At 24.8% G+C, this 22,286-nt stretch overlaps 1 protein-coding gene across 1 annotated transcript; it reads right to left on the bottom strand.

Annotated features, from left to right (window-relative positions):
* Positions 1-7,609: 7,609 nt before the first annotated feature.
* On the bottom strand, positions 7,610-20,599 carry LOC112600961 (thioredoxin domain-containing protein 3-like). Its single transcript, XM_025348325.1, has 11 exons — positions 20,523-20,599; positions 18,358-18,475; positions 18,138-18,241; positions 16,786-16,857; positions 16,591-16,707; positions 16,399-16,495; positions 15,560-15,828; positions 14,103-14,347; positions 9,525-9,684; positions 9,167-9,336; positions 7,610-8,039 (listed from the first exon to the last, which is right to left on the bottom strand). The coding sequence occupies exons 1-11, from the start codon at positions 20,535-20,537 to the stop codon at positions 7,724-7,726; spliced, it is 1,683 nt and encodes a 560-aa protein (XP_025204110.1). The 5' UTR covers positions 20,538-20,599; the 3' UTR covers positions 7,610-7,723.
* Positions 20,600-22,286: the final 1,687 nt, after the last annotated feature.

The following is a 22,286-nucleotide window of genomic DNA, read 5'->3' as shown; positions in this document are numbered from 1 at the left end:
AAATACATACATTTTTTGATCATTTAAAAAAAAATTTCATACGTAAATAACGGTACATGATTAGATCAGATTAGATAAATCCTCATTACAGTTTAAACACAATTAGCTTTCCTTTAAAAATATAAGACCCATAATTATAGTATTAAATATGACATCCTCACATTTTTACATATTATATTTAAAATATCTTACCGTTTTATAATTATTAGGCATCTTGTACTTCATTTAAATATTTTATTTTTTATCAAACTATCAAGCTTGTTAAAGATTATAAAATACAAAATAAATACAACTAAAAATAATAATACATGATAAAATATGTGAAAAAAACTTCACGTTAATAAAAAGATATAGAGGAATAACAATACATGTAATTAAAACAAAAGTCGTATGGTAACCATTACAAAACATCTAAAAACAGAATATAATTACGGTACAATTTTTATGTATAAACTGTACTAGTATAAAATAAACAGGCATGAAAATAGCCCCTTGAAATTATATTTACATATTTTACTTAAAATTGATAAATCAGTAACAATAATAATATGTATTTTATATAATTTAAAATTAAAAAATATTATTTAATATTAATTAAATATAAAACAACAGAAATTGCAGGGCCCGTTATAATAATCCTACGTGTAGTAAAAATGGACTGAGGAATAGATACTACACTGTAACTGTGTAACTCTTGAAATAAATGTGGGAAAATAAAGTATGTAATTCAGTTCTACTTATAACATAGTACATTTAAGAAAAAAATAAAATAATACTCAAGCACGTTATCGTTCTACTAAAGTATCAATCATGAGCTTCTTATGATGACAGGAGCATAATTTTGGAGTAAACGGGAGAGGCATATTAGTATATTCGTAAATCTAATTAATCTTAAAAATGTTTGCTCTAACTAAATTTAATTTCCGAATCAAATACGACATAACCGTATTCGAGGAGAGGACCTACTAAAATAACTTAAACATGCCTAATGCACAATGTAGTATATAATTATTATAACAGATTTATGTTTTGAATTCCTCGTCAATCTCATAACAAATGATTAAACTTTTAATGCTTTAAAAATAATGACTTGCCAATTCAATATGATTTATAGTATCAGGAGTATGCTTAAATTAAAACCAAGATTAGAGGTATTTATTGGTATCTGCTAAAATATACCTCTTAGATAATATAATAGTATACACTACAATATTATTAAATTAATCTAATCGTGACTAATGAGAAATGGCCAATGTTGCATCCTTTTTTCATTTATACACAATGAGAGTGTATAAGTCACATACCTCTAAAAATAAAAGTTTTCTATTTTGATTATTTTGGAATAAATATTATCAAAAATTAAATGAATTTTGTACTACACCTATAAATACAGTGTACTGTATATTACATATTTAAGTACCTTGGTATTATGTTTCCAGCTATAATATAATATAATGAAATAATCTTTTGCGACTAAATATTATTAAGTAAAGCTTATGATAAAGTTTACCTTATTTAATTCCATATATAACAGGTCAGACACAGATATTTATTTATTTATAATACAATTATTATAATATTATTTTATTTTATTTGTATCATTAATAAGCTTCAGCAAGAAGGTTAACTGTAGAATTTTTATTTTATTACGGTAAGGTACGGTAGATTTTTGAAACATGTGTTCTCGTATATGGGACATAACTTCGTCGTTAAGAACCCGGATGGTTGCCCATCCGAGAGAGCTAGTGACGACGAACAATGTTTGGCCATACACTATTAAGTGACTTCGATCAAACACTATGCCCCAATAATATTATATTATATATTGTTAAAATAACTTTGAACACGGGATAATAGCATTTTTTTTTTTTATCAATATGCAGGATATAATACGGCTTATAATGTTTAAATGAATGCAAATATATGTATTGTTTTCTTGTTCATAATTCGTAATAATACTACCTAATTAACTGTTAAATCATGTTGTTCATAAATTTTTTGTGGTTCTTTTATTTATGGAAATTAAATATTTTATTATTTATATTACTAGGTATAAACATTATCTATTACCAACATTATAGAACAAATAACACTAAATAAAATACTCAAAAAGAAATTAACGATCAAGGTCTTCTAGTTTCATACAAATCACTTCTAGTTCCAATTAGCCCTATTTAAAAATGCATTAACTAAATAAAAATAATTTTAATTTCAAGTTATCGAAGAAAAAGTGGATCATGTTAAATTGAACTAACAGTAGCTTAAATGAATATAATTTATTGACAGAGAAAATCGTATTAAAATAGTTGTGATAATTTTATTTTGGTAAAGTGTAATTTTTTTACTCACACCATAATAAAGTACATAGTTAAACATTTTAAATTATTATTAGTATGTAAACAGTTTGTGGGGTTTAAAGGTTAGACAATTCTTTACAATGTGTGTACTTCCAATAACTGTTTATTAATTGCACCAATCCTTGTTTTGAGAATCCTTTAAATTTGATGATTCATCAATAATTTTGATAACTGCTTCACACTATAACCATTATTATTGTAGCCTTCCATGTGATCATTTTTCGAATAATATTTTCCTTTAGATCATATTAGTTTTAACTTTTATTTATCTATTAGTATTATAACACCAATACCTACAATATACCCAAATATTCAATACATTTTTAAATACACAGGTACTACTTAGTAGTATATAACCACAATAACACCATATAATGAAATTATTTATAACATATTATCTGCTGTATTAAATTCAGTGCAACAATACTAAAATAATTTGTCAAAAAGTATTCCTCAAAAATGTCAACAAATTTTAATATGGCTAAATAGGCACCTACTTAGAAATAAGAATATATTGATAGGAGAAAAAATTGAAAATAATTTATTCATTAATTCATCCTTTTTGTTTAATAATTAAACACATGTCAAATTCGTGGCCGATTAAGTCGTGTTGACATAAACTCATGTAATAATAATAATAATAATAATAATAATAACAATACACTTGATCGACCTAAGCGCACAACAAAATAATAGTTATAATAATAATGACAGTGCTGTCAACTAATAATAATTATGGTTCCAAAAATATTACTCTTTTTTTTCATAAATGCGATGAAATCCAATAACGGTAAACGATATAATATAATATAACACCGTGCGTTATGAAACACATGTCACTGATTCACCAGAATACGTGAGCTCTTTATTTTTTTTATTTTTTTTTTCTCGTATTCGATGACCATTCAAAATATTAAATTGCTAGTGTGCCATAGTATTCACGCATATACACACACATACATACATGTATACATGTATACAAAAGAAACTAATGTATAATGACGTTATATTTACTGTCACCGACTTAACTGATCTAGGCAAATATTTCTAGCATCGTATCTGTGCTACGGTGCACGCGTGATGTGTATAAAATATAATATTATATGATATTAAAATAATAATATAGTCACATCTTCTTATCCCAAGATTTTAAATATAACCTTTTATGACACATGTCATATTTAGAAAAAAAATCTACCAAAAATACACGGTGAAACATTTCAAATAAATGTCGACTATTTCTTAATGACCCCGCCACTTTATCGTCTTCTAATATTATACAAAAATTATACAACGTGCAGTGCAAATCGACCAAACGCGTATAAACACAAAATGTGTTCTTGCATATAGGTACATGATACCTATATGATACATGAATATATTTATCTGATTTTATCGTTTCACCGTAGGTACCTGTGTGCTTACATATTTTCCCTGGCGGATACGTTGTATACGCGCGCAAAACCTCAGTCCTCTGTTTACCAATTTATGATCTAAGTCCAAAAAACCCCTCATAACCTTAACTGTGCCAAAATACATATTGCATTATTGCCATAATACTATACGTTCCTAAACACTATTTTATAATCATAGGTATATATTTTAATATTAAGTACCTATATTTAATCTATGCGAATAATATTGTGTGTAAAACTTTTATTATTATGTATTAGGTACTTATATTTTTTTTATTGTTATTATTATTGTTGTCGTTGTTATTATGGATAATGTTCTTAATACACAACAAAACAGAGTAGTATAGAAACACGAAGTTTTTAAGCAATAAGAGTTATACAATATCATATGTATACCTACAGAATACACTAATCCGTGAATAACGTTGTTTTTATTTTTAATATTGATATTGATTACTTCAAAATAAAATATAATTATTACAATATACTGTACATATTTAAAATAGTTGATAAATGTAAAATATAGTACATATTCTTCAATAATATTACTATTCCATTTAATTATTTAGCCCAAACACTACTTTAATTAGTTACTTGCATTTAACCTTTGTAATTACACATAGACTTAATAACTCATTCCAATGTAAATTAACTTCCAACTAAAAAAAAAAAAAAAAAATCGGTAACAATAAATCATTGATGCCAATAATTATTTTTAACATATTATATTATTAATTTAATTATTATACACTAGTATAGATAATAGGTAGATAATAATATTATAGTTAATAATTAACTAGACACAGCTCGCGTCTACTTCAAAATATGATTCTATCAACAACACTTGCTGCAGGTACTGTCGACATTTATTTTATGTAAATTACATTACTCGTCCGTACCTACTTCAATAATTTTGAGTTACCATATGTAATTTTTTTAATTGTACCTATTCAATTTAAGGCTATTAAATATTATATTGTGTGTGTGCGTATATGTATTATTTATTTGTTTATGTGTGTGTATTTTTTTTTTTTAATAAATGCTTTTAACTGTGAAATATAATTATCTGTTTATTTATTTATTATTTATTTTTCCCCATAAGGTGGATAGAATCATCATCCCTTAGTATGTATATAATATTATCTCCCACCACGACCTATATTTTAAAAAGTGAAACTAATACAGGAGAAGAACAACTATGGATGTAAAAATAATATAAGCAAAACTATAAAAAAAATAACAACAATAATAATGATATTACATTTGCAAAAACAACTATAATGGCAGAAATACGGCTTCAAACACTATAAATATGCAAAACAAGCCTATTTCAGTCGATGCTTGGATTAAAATTTGAATTTAAATATAAACTTAATAGGCCACGAGAGGCCAAAAATCATCTCACAAAAACTAATGAATCGTACGTGGCTATACATGGTATTTGTAAATGAATAACACTACTCTACTTATAAACTATAAAGTTTAATACTATTTAATTTTTAACGATTATTTCGAATTTAAAATATGATAATATATTTAATTATTTCATTCACAAATAATTTAGTATAATATATAAAGTAACATTTTCTAAAAGTTATTTACAAACGTGTTAAGTATTATTTAAGTGTTTTTAAAACAATTTTTCTCGTCATAAATTTTATATACTATTAATTTTAATCTATCTATGTTTATTTTTCTTTTAAATAAGTTTTAGGTTTATTAAACCATAATAAAACATTATTTGAATTTTAACTTTATATGATTTTTCTTATATACAAAATACTTACAATATTAAATAAAATTATCCATTTTATATATGTAAATGATTACATAATTATAAAAGTATCTATTAGTATATATTATAATATAAAAATATAATAACATTATATATATGAAAATATTATTATTATTATTATTGTTGTTATTATGTTTTTTTATTAAATATATTGTAACTAAATAGTACCCAAATTATCAATGAGTGTAAACATAATTTTTGTGAAGTATTCTAAATTGTTAATTTTGTATTAGATTACATATATTTCAAACACAAATTTACCCAAAAAGTTAATAATACAAGAAACTTTTAATGTATATTTAATTAAAAAAATTAAAATAAGACCATTTAAAATTCGATATAGTAATGTAATGAGATACTGCAATACATTATATAAAATTTTTATAATTTAAATTTTATAAAAAGATCTAAATATAATCAGGTAAGAATAAACCTTAACTAAAAAAAAAAAAAAAATAACAAATTTAATCTAGACATTCTGTTATGTACTGTATAATGTATACAGTATACTTACATCGCATCAAAATACTTATAATATTAAACAAGTAAATACACCTCTGGCCAGAAATATAAATCATTGGAAATGCTAAAGCTAACTTATATAAATAATAACACATCATTTTTTTTTCGTCATTTATTTTATCCAAATAAATATTTAAACGTTTTTATATTGATTTCAACTAGATAAATATAATTTAAACATTTTAATTTTTGTTTTCGTGTTTTTCATAAAAATGGTAGTTTAAAACAATATTTAAATAATAACAATACCATAATTTATTACTTTTAGAACTTTCTAAATTTGTTACAACTTAATATTATATTTTACTATAATATAAGTGTTTTTAACTAACTTTTAGCAACACGAATAATGTTCTTAACTTTAAGTTTGATAATAGATCAATTCACTTTATTCCTTAAGTCGACAACACAATCTTGATTCTATTGAATTCAAATTGGATATGTTAAACGTAGGTCAAAGAAAGAAAACAAATAGTACTATGACAACCTTATAACTATAATGTTATTTTACTCTTGATTTAAAAAAAAAATATAAATATTTTTTTATACAAACTAAAAGTACGAGTACCTACTATTCATTGATTAAATTTTTTCAACTATGTGATTGAATTTTATACTCCTTATGAACTATTAACAAAATTATAGTTTTTTTTCGAAAAATGTATAATATTATTCCATATTTAATTTCATAATGTTGTTTGTTGAAAAAAATACATGTATTAACTATTTTAATTTATTAATTTCATACTTAATATAAGGATAGATAAACATCAATGTGTACTTTAAATATATTAATTAGAGCAGCATTATCTAGTGATATGAAAAATTACTGACGTGGTTGTAAAAAAAAAAAAAAATTAAAAACTTTACTATATACTTGTTTTTAAAAAAAATATCTATTTTATTTAACAAGGTGGTGTACCACTATTTTTAAATGTTTGTTAATTCCGCATCGAAGTTATAGAAATAAGAAAAGTTAAATAAACAAAATTTAGAGCACAGATTTTGAATTTTACTAAACTTTTATTGTTTTATAGAGTATTACAGATACCTAGGTATATTATTATAAAAACCAAATTATTTCAAAATTTTTAATATGAACTTAAAATAGTTTTGTAAAGAATACTTTAATTCTGTTTTAGGAATCCGAATTTAAATAAATAAGTGAATAAATATTAAAATACTTTCTAAAATAAACATTTATTTCTGCTAACCTATGTATGTTTTAAAATGATTGGTAATTAAAATATACTTTTTAGTTAATGTACATTAACATACTATTAAGAGTAAGTTGCTTAAATATCAATCTGTACATTTTTTAACGAAAATTATAACTTATTCATCATGTAAAGTTGTACGGTGAATGTATAAAATAATGAAATGTTGCTTAAAAATATTTTATTTACTTACCCTAAATATTTATTATAATAGTTTTTATAATAGATATAATAATTCTAGTAATATTTATACAAATAAATAAATTCGAAAAATGTAATGTGTTATAACAATGTTTTGGAGACTTAAAAAAAATATTTAGTATACAAATTCAAATATTTTTTCGAAAAGTATTTGATTTAAAATAATCAAACATGCAATCGGCACCCGTTGGTATTTGGTAAGCAATGAACACAATATTAATCGACGACATTTGACTGCGCTGGTTCCTTTTGCTGATCCTGTGGGGAGTTCTCTTCTTCCATCACTCCTTCTTCACTTTCGCCCAAGCCATTCTCAATGTCTGTATCCTCCTCGTCGCGGACCTCTTGTTGGGCCAACCACAGCTTTACTTCACCATCCATCTCATCGAAATCGTATGGGAAAAACTTAATAGCATCGTCGATTCCCGACTCGTGATCCGGACTTACATAATTCGGTCCAACGTCAACAAAACGCAACAGACTCTTATCCTTGTCATCCATGAGTACAGACAACACCAATTTAGCGTCTTTTCTGTAAAAAAATTTGATATTTATAGACACTTAATCTAATAATGCATTTTATCATGTAATTGGACCTAAGTCCGTAGTAAATAAATAAATAAGGCTTGGAAATAAAATATAAGATTCCTCATAGAAGTTCGTAATAGAATCAAAAAACCTAAAAAATATGTAAACTTAATTTTTTTTAAAGATAATTTAGGTTTAAATTTGGACAAAAATCGATATTTAAACAAAGAATAATACATTTTAAATTAAATAAATTTTAGTCGTATTTTTGTCAAAAATACTTTTCGTGAAAATTTGAAAATTTTACATATGTTATTATATTTGATGTACACAATTATATTTTCGAAGCATTAAGATTAATTGTATACTGTTGTAAAGTTTAATAGTTTATACCATACCTATTACTATAATAATTAATAGCAATATATTTCCATACAGTAGACTAATAGATCTTCTCCAATCAGAATCGTTTTTCTATACAAATATTTATCATTAAATTAAAATTTAACAAATATATTACAGTGGCTTACTCAGTGGTAATACACTAATATATAGTAGAGCAGTTACCTATTTTCCTCTTTTTTTCATTTAAAATTCCAAATTTAAATTCAAGAATATAAAAACATTATTTAAATAGCGTAATCAAACGTCGAACCATTATTTACATTTTTAATATACAAATAACATTTTTAAAAAAAAACTGCATAAATTTCACAAATATTCAACGTCCTGATAATCATGCCACTTCGGAAATTTAAAAAGAAAACATTTTTGGATTTAATATAATTTTGTTTTTGTTTTTTTTAGACTACTAACTATTCAGTTATATTTCAGTCTATCTTGCCGATCTCCATGTATACAATAAGTAAAAATTAATATACGATATATAAAAATAAACGTAAATTAACTTTAATACCAATTACTTATTATTCCGTAGACACCATCTGACTGAATTGCGATTTCAAAAAAACGCTCAAGTTAGGTTAGATTTTTTAAACGAAAAATAAAATCAAAATCCCGGTCAGTACTATTAACTGTATATCTATATTCTATTTATAGATTGAATTTTCTATAAATTTAATTTATACATAACAATTTATATTACAATAATACAATAAATTGGATCCCTACCCAACTTTTTCTGTACCGTATGTAGCTAATAATTCGGAATCTTTGCACAGTAGCTTGGGTTTTTCAGGATCAGCGCAACGGAAAAAGGCATAGTTGACAACTTTTTCTTCAAGATCTTCGATTATTGGTAATACGATGTTAGATTTGTTGATATCAAAAATTACAAGATACTGCAAAAAAATAATGCGTTAGCTATATGTGTATAACTAAAATAATAAATATGCGACAAAATTTGAGAATGCACCTTAACGATTATGCAGTGTAGCGATGAAAAAAGTATTAAAACAGTATCTACTTCTGTATAGAATAATATAGGAAACTAAAAACGGCATACGTATGAAAAGATTAGTTTTCTAACCTGTGGTAAAGGTGGCTGAGGTGCAATATATCCATTGTTTTCGCAGAATTTGTCGAACAAAATGGTGAGTGCCGAAGCTTTACTCAGTGGATTTCTAGGAGTGTATAACGATGGTATTTTTTGTCCGGATTCGTTTACTATCTTATGCACATCTGCAAGTCTATGATAAATAATGTCACTAACCTTCACAATTTAGAAACTATAATTTTTGGTATAAGAATTCAAGAATATAAAAAAAAGTGTATCAAAGGTTATACAGTTGGGTCTCGATAATCCGAACACAGGCTAATCCGAAAGACGCGGTAATCCGAACGAGCTTGAGGATTACCTTATCGCTGTATGTAATATGTACGTATGTACGTATGTATTTATAAATAATATTTTTCGCTAATAAAATTTTTCGATTATGTTTGTAATCGCACGTGTATGTCGTTTAGATATGAACGTCGATTACATACGTTCGTCAGTTGAGTGTCGTACTGCATAAAGATCGTTTTACACTGCGTATTGTAACATTTAATAGTAAGGTTCATAATTATACTCATAATTATATTAATATTTTTATATATACATTGTCTTTTGAAATTACAAGTTTTTACACGATTAATATAGATAAAAATAAAAATTCATAATTTAAATTACAATAAAATTGATGTTTTTTTTTAAGCTATAGGTAATCCGAACAAATCGCTAATCCGAACGACCCCTTTCCCCAATCACCTTCGGATTATCGAGACCCGACTGTACCCACATAAAAATTGACTCACAATATCTCTACTAAAATAAATTATTTTAGTGAATATATATAAACAATATTATAGTGTATAATATTTGGTGTATTTATGCATGGTGTAGATCAGGAGTCTCCAAACTCTTTTTATCCAGGGCCACATAAAATAAAAAAAAGCTCTTAACGGGCCAGAATGTATGAACACATATCATTTATAAACTATAGCTTGTAAATTATGGTACATCCGATACAGCTGATAATTACACGTGTGCGCGATAACGATTTTAGAAACTAAACATATTTTTAGATTATTTGCCGTGATTTAATGGACCGGTGAAAACTTGTTCGAGGGCCAAATGCGGCCCGCGGGTCATAGTTTGGAGACTCCTGGTGTAGATAACAAATACTTCATAAAAAAAAATTAGTATAGGAATATTGTATGTTCTAACTTAGAATACATTTTTTTAAACACACAAAATTAAAATTATATTAACTTATAATAATATTATTTATATGAATTCACCAAAATAGTTTTTAAATTTTAATGTATGGTATATATTAATATATTAGTCATAATAAATAAATTAACAATATTTTAAAATTACAGATTTTTTTCTTAAGTCATATGTTTATGGGCTATGGCTACCACATAATTATGATTTTGATGTTTATCTTAAAATTATAAAATTATAAATTTATATACGTATATTAGGTAACCAATCACACTGGTAATAATCTATTTACAACTATACCTATTTCAAATTATTTATAAATAAATTAAAAATATTAAATGACACATACAATTGATACAGTAAACAACTATGAATATCTAGAATAAAATACAATTTAATGTTGATTTAAATTGCTTATTTTACATGTTATAAAAATTTATACGTACAATAATCTTTCAATATTTTCAAGTATTCAGTAAATTTTCTATTTCATGAAAAAAAAATCAAATATATATTTAATTTATCATATAACATTGTATATGCATATTGTATGCATTATACCTAAAAATATATATATAGTATTACGAGTAAATACTTATAAAACTATGATAATATGTGGTGGTTATCAGAGTTATTGATATTTATTTATTTTCCATATTTAAAATATTTAAATTATAATTTTTTTCTTAACATAATTCTTTTTTAAGCAATCTATTAGAATATTAACAACAAGCTTAAGTGATAATTACACAATTATAGACGAGTAATAACCAATCAAAAGATGTCTCATTGAAAATTCTTTATCAAGAGATAGAAGTTACAATTTATTTATATTTTTTTTAATTTATCTAAATAGGTTAGGTTAGATCACCACTGCCTTTTTAATTTATTTTAAAAATTGTTTAAAATGATTACAAAGGGTAATAAGGTTAGCGTTCCATAATAGGATGAAGAGAGAATTGGAAATATATATAATATATAATATATATATATATATATATATATATAAATTATTAATAATTTTTAGTTATTGGAAGTTTAGAAATGACTAAGATCAAAAGAATGAGTAGAGAATTAGAATCATCTAAAAATGTAGAAATAAAATTTTCCAAATTAAAGAAAGGAAAGTAGGAATTTTAGTTTTGAATAGTGTCGTTACCTATCACATCTCCATAGAATTCGTCACGTGTGTTTGTGTATAAAAAAATTTCTTGGTTGACTGTGGAACTGAGTATTAAGATATTTGGACTTGTTTTAAATTGGAAAAATGTCTGAATCGTTGTTGGAGTTCTTTATATAAAGTGCATCATTTATAGTTAGCATTATGCCAATTGCATAGCACGAAAATATCAGGTAGATACTCAAGTGATTTGATACACGATGGTATGAGATGATTTCCACCAGTTAACCCTCAAAATATTTTTCGTTCAAAATTTCTCCAGTCATATTATTTCTTATTTTATGTTTATATTATTTGCTTATTATTTATTCTATTAAAAATATTACATGATATAAATATATAATTTTTATTGATTAATAATATAAATAATTCGGTGTTTTTGGCAATTTATTTTTTAACTTACGTATTATCTTAAAATAAACAATTTTTAATGAAATGTACATACCAAAGATTTTTTAAATAAAAAATTATACGCTAAACCTGTTAAACAGTTAAATATAGTAGAATGTACATAGATAGTAACCACTTATTTCAACTGTCTGTCTAACTTTGTCGTATATTTTTTTTTGTAAGAGGTAACTCGCCAGATATATATTTTTCAATTTTCTGTTTCTTAAGGTCCTACTTCATTGTTACATTATTTAAATTCTTTTCACTGGATCTCAGTAAGCTATGTAAATATCCGTCTTGTGCATATAGCTTTTTACCTTTTTGGCTATTTACAAAAATAATAATTTGACATTTTTCGTTTTTCCAATTTCAATTCAATATAACAACGTATTAGAAACGATCAACGCACATAAATGTAATGTCGTTACTTTATCGAAAATTGCGAAGGTCTGTTTTGACGTATTTTATCATTAAATAAAAAATAAAAAATTATTATAAAATAAAGAATAATATTACTAAAAATATTTTTATTTTTGATATTTTTAATCTAGAATATTTGTCACGGGGATATTTTGAACGAGGGAAATTTTGATGCATAGAATATTTTAAGGGTGCACCGATTTCCACCGCATTTGACAAATTTAAGAGAATAAAAGCAATAGTTTTTAATAGACCTAAACTAATTAGGAAATTTTTCATTATTTTTATAGCTCTTATATATTTACTTTGGTATGAAACATTGAAGTTATATTAAAAACATAATTTTAGTTTCCATCGGGCTCCAAGTTGACGAAAAACATAAGTGGTGAATTCTTGGTTTAGTAGTGCAGGATATTATTTACTCTCCTAACGGAGTGGCAAATTTCCTCTTATATTTAATACTGAGCTCACTTCGGAAACAAGAGTCGATGGATGGAGATTTTCTTGCTACTACTATATATGTTTTGTCAAATTGCAGTCGATTTACGTGAAATTTAGCATCATTTTTATTTAGGAGATAAATTATTTTTCTGTAGTTTTCTATAGTATTAGATTGAAGTTTAATATGAGTAGAAGTTGATTTACAACTAAAACTGTTGAGAAAATTAAATCTGAGAATACATGTCTTAATTTAAAAATGTTTATTAACCAATTCATGAATATTGGAGGTGGCAAATCTTTTTTTTTTGTGTATGTATAGATGAATATTATGAACCTTGACTGCGTATCAAAATCAATTTTATTATCATTGTTTACATTGGTAGAGGTGGTTAGTACTGAGACAAAATTAATGAAAGCTGAGTATCAGTTTAGAGAGATAAAATATTTTATTTTCGTAGTGATGGTGGTAGAGGTAGAAATTTTCGGCGACAGAGGTAATGGCCGTTTACAGATGGCAATTAAAAATTATTATTATTATTTTTCTTTATGAATATAATTTTGATTACTTAATTGTTAAATAACGTGATAAATGATACAGTTAGTTCTAATTTTAAAATATTGTTAATTAGTATAATGAGTTCATCATTATATTGTTCAGTTATAATTTATATTATAGTTAAATTAAAATTACTATTCCACGGAAAAATGGAAAAATTTGACTGTAGAAATACTAAATTCTTACACTGCTTAAAAAAAAAAAATGCATCAATAGGTATTACAATTGATGAATTAAGTTAAAATTAATAACGTTAATCTGAACAATTCACGAGAAGAAAGTAACACGTGTGCACTGCACGACATATGTGTGCCTATTATTATAATAAGTAAATATAATTGTACACGAAATTACGTTAACGCATATACACCGCCTCACATACGTATTCAGAAACTGTTTAAATACTTACGAATTCGGACTAGGGCTTAGTGGAGTTCCATCGCCGTAAACAATTGTACTTAGCTTATTTTCTATAACTCCCATCAAATCGATAGGCTCAGATACATTTTCATCTTCTGTACCGATTTCTTGGGTAACAGTATCATGTTTGATAGTAGGCATTGACAACATTACCGAATATACTTTTTTACTCAACAGTTGATCGACCAATTCTTGAGAAAAACTTTCCAGAAACTCTTTTTCCGTGAAAAATATCTAAAGCAGATTAATGTAAGTATCAGTATGTAACATATTAATTCGTATATAGTTTCCAATCCAAATAGGTAGTTATAGTTATAAACGAAATTATTATAATTTTGTAAAATCATATAATATAATACTCTTTTACTTAGTTATAGTGTATTTTTTAGCATATTTTAGCACTTAGCGAACCGGTTTAATCAAAATTTTAATTGCAGTCTAGGTAATATAACATAACAGAATATTTTGTACGCTTTGAATCGTTTATACAATCATTAATAATTACATAAATTTATTTTTAAATCTATTGAACTTTTAGTTAACAATAAAGTTGTTTATCTCCAACTACTTCAATTATCAATCATAAAATAATATAGAGGGATTTTTTTACATTTAAACTGTACGAACAAGAGAATAGCCTCACTACTATACCTCAGAGTAAGTACCTATAATAAAAACGTAGAGTGACGCTTGATATTTCCTCCGTTGCATTGAAAAACATTGAAATCCTAAAATTATAACTAAAAAAATTATGTATCAACGAAAATTCCATGGTATCGTAATTATATTGTTCATTGGTTGCCTAAAACATATCATAGATACTAAAGCTAAATTATAATATTATAACATTTATTTTATCTTTCTTATTTTTAACCTTTCGTGGCGATTATAACGGTCAAGAAAAAATGTTGAATCCAACCATTTAACAAAAAAAAATAATTTACCCAGTGACCACCTGATGTTTTAAATGTAAACTATACGAATGAATAAGTGAGTCCTAAGAAGTGCTGATAAAAAATAATGGTAGGTATTAACCATGTGACACAACTTTATGAAATGAATGTTAAAACCTTCTAATTTAACATTATATCACCTATGTTGCTTTTAACAACCTATATACTATATAATTTTATTACAAACCTTATTAGTACATTCTTATTAAAATTATCACTATAAAAACATGTTTACAATTAATATTTTTTCATCCACCGAAAAAAATATCAAGTAGCTCATTAAATTTTATTTTTAACCTAAAATACGATGCAATTAAATTTAATGAAATTTGTTGCATAACATACTTATTTAATACACATTTCCACAAGACTTTTGTTATAAAAAAACATTTGGAACAAATAATATTTCTTTAAAATATTTTGAGATTTTTCATTTTTTCAACGATCTCAAACATTTTTACTTACAAATATAATAAAATATTTTAAACTTTACCTCATTCAAATTATCTTCTGTCAACTCCATTTCTGTAGTTTCGATAATAATAAGTTCCTCGTATTTACTAGCACATAAGCTAGCCACTTCACACACACTTTTTTCTACCATCACAGGTTCAGAAGGTTTGTCTAATTCTTCGGCATCAACTGGTTTTTCCACCATAATACAGTTGATCGTGTGAGGGAAAAACATAACACACGTTTGATTTTGTATGTTAACCGAAAATTTTTTCAGAGAATGTTCTCTTGCTTTCATCATTCTAAAATCTTAAATTATTATAACCATTTAAGTCATAGTAATGTTATTTATCAAAACTATTTAATTGTTATTATATTTTATTTTTTATGATATTTTTCATAGTTATTTTCTATTGAGTCGCCATTAATTAAACATATTAGTTACACTGTACATTTTTTTTTTTGTTTCATCACTCTAAATTTATCTCAAACGGTTTAATAACAAATTTTAAATTTATATGGCTTAATAAGTTCTATAAATTTTTAAATTAAATTTATAAATATTTATTTTAAAATATATGTGTGGCCAACAAACCAGACTTAATAATATTTATATCAATGTATAAATATTATATAGTCCATAACTTTAACTGCAAAAAGATTGATAAATGGGTATTCGCAATATAACCTACACAATCAGATACGATAGATAAATAGATAGAAAGTAAACAGTCTTAAAATATTATATTGATAAATATTAAGTATTAATCAATTTTTCATTTAAATATAAAATAACTAAAAACAACTTATAGATATATTATATTCAATATCCTTAAAATTATGCATTATCAAAAGTTAAAATATAGTAATAATACAAACCTCTTATTTTTTTTTCTTTCTTTGTTTTCTGTTTTTCATAGTTTTCACTTTCGATTAATTTTTTTTTTTCTTCATCGGTTACAGTATCCATTGATATCTTGATTTAAAAATATATATTTGAGCATTACTTAACACAGCTATTTGTGGTATCCATGCACTAAATACGTATACCACATATGTTTAGATACTTACAAACTCTCTTTGGATTTCACCATTCTTGAACTTAACATACTGTTCCAACTCCTCCACTATTAATTGCATTAGCCTAGGAGCATTGGTGCCAATAATGATATTGACTAACTTTCCATCCTTTTTTTATAATTAATATTGAAAAATATATATAAATAATTAAAATTATCAACAAAATAACATGTTTTATTTACTTACATAAAAAAACATCCAATAGGACTCACTTTTTTGTCGATATCTTTTTAGCACATTTATGTTGTCAGATTTTGCCTAGAATTGTATTATCATAATCAAATAGCTATTTTCTAATTAAAAATATGATTCAAAAGCTGTACAATATTACACACGATAAATATGATTATTGTTGGTAATAAGTAATAACTAATAATAAGTTAATTAAAAACTATACGATTAATACGAAAAAAAAATTGAGAAAAAAAATGTTCTTATTAATATTAATCATATTAATCAGTGATTAATAATCACAAGCCACATCGTTTATTATTTTATGTTATAACCTGTACATTTTTTTTTTACACAATATACAATATACTGTGCGTATAGTCTGTCCAGCGAGAGAACGCGTCACGCGCCGACCAAAATCGGTACGTTTTCGCACATCCCCGCGCGTACCCAGCCTAGTGTGCCAACCGGCTCCCGTGGTTGTCAGTCTACATGCGCAGAAGCGGCGCGTTCTCTCGCTAGATAGACTTGTAAATGAAACTTGATACTAGAAGGAGATAAGAGGCTTAACTAAATATAACTAGATTTCAACTCCACCTCGTAAATCCCAAACATTTAAAGCGCAAGCTAAAGAAGTAAAGTTGATCTGGGTGCAAACCGAACTTAGTTAGACAATCTGTTTGTAGATAATTGGATAGCATTGTTGAATTTTAGAATTAACAATTATTTAAAAACTAATTTGCAAAATTTTGATAACATTTTTTAACTGATGAGATCAAGTTAAGAACTAATTTTACATTGTTACACGTTAAATATTAATCTACTTTAAATAATAATATGGGTGCAATTGGGAACATGTGTTTCTGCACATAATACACTGAAACACCTAAGAAGGAAGTGATACGAGAACCTACTCTATTTTTAATATTTTATATTTTACATCTAGTTTACTAAATTACTTGTAGGAACAGATCGTAAATAAACCTAAGATTTCAATAAGTATAAAAAATGTATATTTTCTATTCTCAAAAAAACTTTGTCCAAAACTTCAATTAACTTTGTAAAAAATATTTTAATCAAGTATTAATTTAATATGCAAATTTTAAGATACAATTAAAAAAATAATAAAAATATAATTCCATCACCTTGGAAATATTTTATCTTGTTATGTACCAAATGATGATAAGGATAACCAATAAAACGTTTTAACTACAAAACTAAAAAAAATTAAAACTAACCCTAATTTATTCAGTTAACTATAAATCGTCGTTTAAACTCATGTATTGCAATATATTTCAATTGTTTGTACAGTTACTGCCATTTATTGCATATGTTAATTGTATAATGTAAAGACAAAGAATATTTACTATAGCATAATGTAGATTTTCACTGCCTAATTCCAATTTAATTTTTTTTAAGTACGCCGTCATTGGTATGCAAGGGCCACACCATTCTGTATAAACGTCCACGACTAAATAAAAAATTGGTAAGTAATAAACATAAACATTTTATATATTTTGTTTTAAATATTAATTTATTTTAATACTTTATATTTTAACATTAATTATATTATTTTAAGTTTTTTACCATACATTCCAGGTTTTTCTATAATTTTTGTCCAATCATCATCGTTGTTTATTTCTTCTTGAAGCACTGCTTGCCCACCTTTTTTTGCCATCCGTCCGGATCTCTTATTCTGATTAGTCTATTCATTAAATTTCATTATTTCAAAATATAATACACTAAATATTTAAACATAAATTAATTATAAGCTATTGTACAATTAAAATAACAAAGACAACATTTTACTTTGTTTATTTTTTAGTTGTAAAATACTACTTAAAATATACATTTATCTTATTTAATAGTACGCTTTATATTTATGTGTTTTATTCATGCTTATTTTCTGTACATTCTTCCTTATCATTTCGGTATTTAAAATAAAGATTTAATCGTGTAACCACATTTGTGTAAATTGTACATTAGCAACATAAATACATTATAATATAAGACTAGAACTTTTATAATAATATATTTTATGAAATAAATAATTTAATAAACATTTAGTCAATTTAGCACTCAAATATGACTGTTCTATTCATGTAATACAACCATAATAAATAATATAGTAATAATAACATAATAACTTCGCGTTATTACACATAATTACTGGAAAAGATGGATTACTCCAGGTATTATAGGTCATACTAGAACTTTAAGTTTAACAATCTAAATTTTATTCAACTACAAGATTTAAGGAAATGGGATTATTTTCAAAGATCTTTTTTTTTTATAATATTTTATTATATGTTTACACATAATTTAATTTACTAGTATAGCTAATTAAAATAATTTGATATATTCTCATTTCTCTCTGTTCAATTATTTATAAATACCATAGTTTAAATTTGAATTTACTATATAAATGTGTAACGTTAATTCTTGTAATTTATAGTTTTATAGTAAAATTTTAAGTAAAAAAAAAAAAAAGGTAAATTTATATACATCATACAGTTCTTCAATAATTAGTCGTTATACTGTATAATTGTCGTAATATGGTAATTTTAATTAATTTTTGACAAAATCATTATATTTATTATATTAACATTATCATTTAATAATTACTATAATAAATATTTAAATACCATAAATAAAAAAAACAACAACAATGCCATAAATCGTTTAAAATTAGTCTAAAAATTTTAAAAATGTCATTAAGTGAAAAAATTTGTAATTTAAAAAGTAGAGGAATATTTTAATGAATAATAGGTTAAAAATTACAATTGAAAAATTAATACTATTTGTTGAAAATCTTTAGTTAACGCTTGAATATCCAATTTTTAAATTTACAGTGAAAAATATTTATAGGTTTAAGTTAAACTTACATAACGCTTTTAAGAAAAACTAATATGAAAGATATTAGATATTTAATTACATTAAATTTTTAAAATTAAAAATTTTAATTTAATTTTTAATTTTTAAAACTTTTTTTTTATATATTTTAGTAAATGTAAGAAATTTTATTATAATTATTTGCAAATTTTGATATTTTAATGAATTTCATAAAAATATGAACTTGAAACGCTTAAGAAAAAATAGTAGGACTTAATACTTTCAAATTTTTTAATTAGTATACGAGTAACGTATATTTAATTTTCAAGCATCTTTATCCAAAAACTATATCACACATAAAAATCAAAAAACAACAAAAAAAAGTCAAAAGTTTAAAATACTTAAAGAAAAATTTTAAAAATAAGAACAACACAAAATAAGCCAATATTAATTTTTCTATTAAATGCTAATATAAATATTTGGTGGAAATTTTATGTCTCTATAATTATTCATTTTTGAGTTATAACAAAAAAATAAAAACAATTTTGTTACAAATTTATTTTGCTAAAAATTCCGGTTTTCTCAGTTATTTTAAAAATTATTATACATTTTTATTTGACTAAAGTATTGATAGATTTGCTATTAGAATCCCTCAAAGTTGAAAATCACTAATTGACAGACTCAAAAATTAAAATTAAAAACATGTACAATGAACACATTCAACATTATTCCATTCAAAATCTAAAACAAATTAATGCTTGAAAATACTACTAGATAGATAAATAAATATAATATTTATTAGATAATTGTGTCTCATAATAGGTATTATTATAATTTATAATTAAAGTTTACAATATCGAAAAAACGGTGTCGATACCAAATACGATAATATTATGTGAGCAGGTTATTTTATTACATACCGTTTTTGGTGGCATTTTCAATAAAAATTATAATCCAATTTAAAATAAATATCACTACTTCACCAATTCTATATTCATAGCACTGAATACAATGATCGGTAAACACGTGCCGTGAGTCTATTTATATAGGAACGTTTAAAACCTTTTTGTTTGTTACCCTTACCTCACGACATTCTAAAAGTTAAAATACTCTAGAAGTTTCATAAAATAGATATTTAATAGTTTAAATGATACAGTATAAATTAAAAGCGTGCGTATACTGCAGGGAAAGCAGTAAAGTTATCAAATGCGTATGACGTGTATAGCGGAAATTAACAGCGTGATGAATGCTTCAATGAACATAACGCTCCTTTGTACCCAAAAATGGTACGACAAACCCAAGAAATTAATCTATTTTAATGTATATACAATTATATATATATCAGTGCCATAACTAGGGGGGCATAAGGGGTACGTGCTTTCCTCGTAAAATATTTTTATTTATTTTTTTATGGGCCGTAATGTAGTGTACTGCGGAAATTCATTATAAATTTTATCATTAATATATTAATACATACAAGGTGACAAATTACCTATTTGTAATTTCTATTCGTAAAAAGTTTATATATTTGTTCTATTTTTAAATCATTCGTAATATCACAAATGATAGGAATTAAAATTCATCAAATATATATAATAAAAACGATAATAAGCATGGATCTTAAATAAGAAACACCAATTTGTATTATTTTTATTGCAAACGCATTTATAATAGTAATAGTATCATCTATGTGGTAAACATGATTATCAAACCATAACGTAATAATCACGTTTTCGCGGTAGTACTGAGAACAATATAAGAGAACTGTTTACTAAAAAATAAAAATTGTTTTGATGATAATTTTATGTCAAAACTGTTTAATGTACAGGCACGTAGCCGGGGGGGGGGGGGGGGTAGACCGGCCCACCTTAAATTTACTCTGGCCTAGGGCCGGCCCTTACCCCAATTTCAAAATATAATTTTATGAACACATACAAGGCCGTTGACGTAATGACGAGTATACGCATCCATCTATGGACTCTTCATTCCAACTGTCCTGTGACGCGTTACGCGTCAGAAACGACAAAAACATATACTTTGAAAGTTTTAAATCTACTATAATTCAGTCATTTTTATTTTAACAAACTCTGAATCCTACATGGGTCATAAAAAATTAAGTGAATCAACTTTAAATTTAATTTAATGGTCGGAATTAGTTTTTGTTATTTTTAGATATCGATAATCGTTGTTTCTAAATATTGTGGTTGAGTGTATAAAAGCTATATAAGGCATAAGCTATTTTTACTATTACTTCAAAATGAACAAATATAGAACAATAAGTTATAGCTACTCTTATATTGGTTTGAGTGATCTATTTCATTCATATTAAACCTAGCCGAATGCTGCTAATCGTCTGATCGTGTGTTGTACCTACCGTTGTGTGAACTGTGAATAAATGTATTAATGCAATGAAACGTTTAGGTTAGATTTAAGACAACATATATACATATTTTCCTTGGATTATATTATAAAAGAACTGGATACACGATTTACAGATAATTATTGTGTGTTGTCATCAATATCTTACTTACATCCCCAAAATGAAGAGTTTTTAAATAATGAACATTTGAAACCTTTAGCTGTTCATTATAATCTTGATCTAAAAAATCTAAGGGCAAGACTAAAAATTTTACCAACAACTATCAAAAAATATAAAATTGATTTTAATGTTATGGTAAACAACC

Source organism: Melanaphis sacchari, unplaced genomic scaffold (genome assembly GCF_002803265.2).
Source record: "Melanaphis sacchari strain LSU unplaced genomic scaffold, SCAv2.0 Contig73_pilon_pilon, whole genome shotgun sequence".
NCBI classification, from domain to species: Eukaryota; Metazoa; Arthropoda; class Insecta; order Hemiptera; family Aphididae; genus Melanaphis; species Melanaphis sacchari.
This window is presented reverse-complemented; position numbering and strand designations above follow the sequence as displayed.

Coding starts and splice junctions, on each gene's coding strand:
- LOC112600961 (XM_025348325.1), bottom strand. Junction 18,242..18,357: donor AGAAAAACCTGGAATGTATG/GTAAAAAACTTA, acceptor TTTTTTATTTAG/TCGTGGACGTTTATACAGAA. Junction 16,858..18,137: donor AAAATCTACATTATGCTATA/GTAAATATTCTT, acceptor ATACAATTCTAG/GCAAAATCTGACAACATAAA.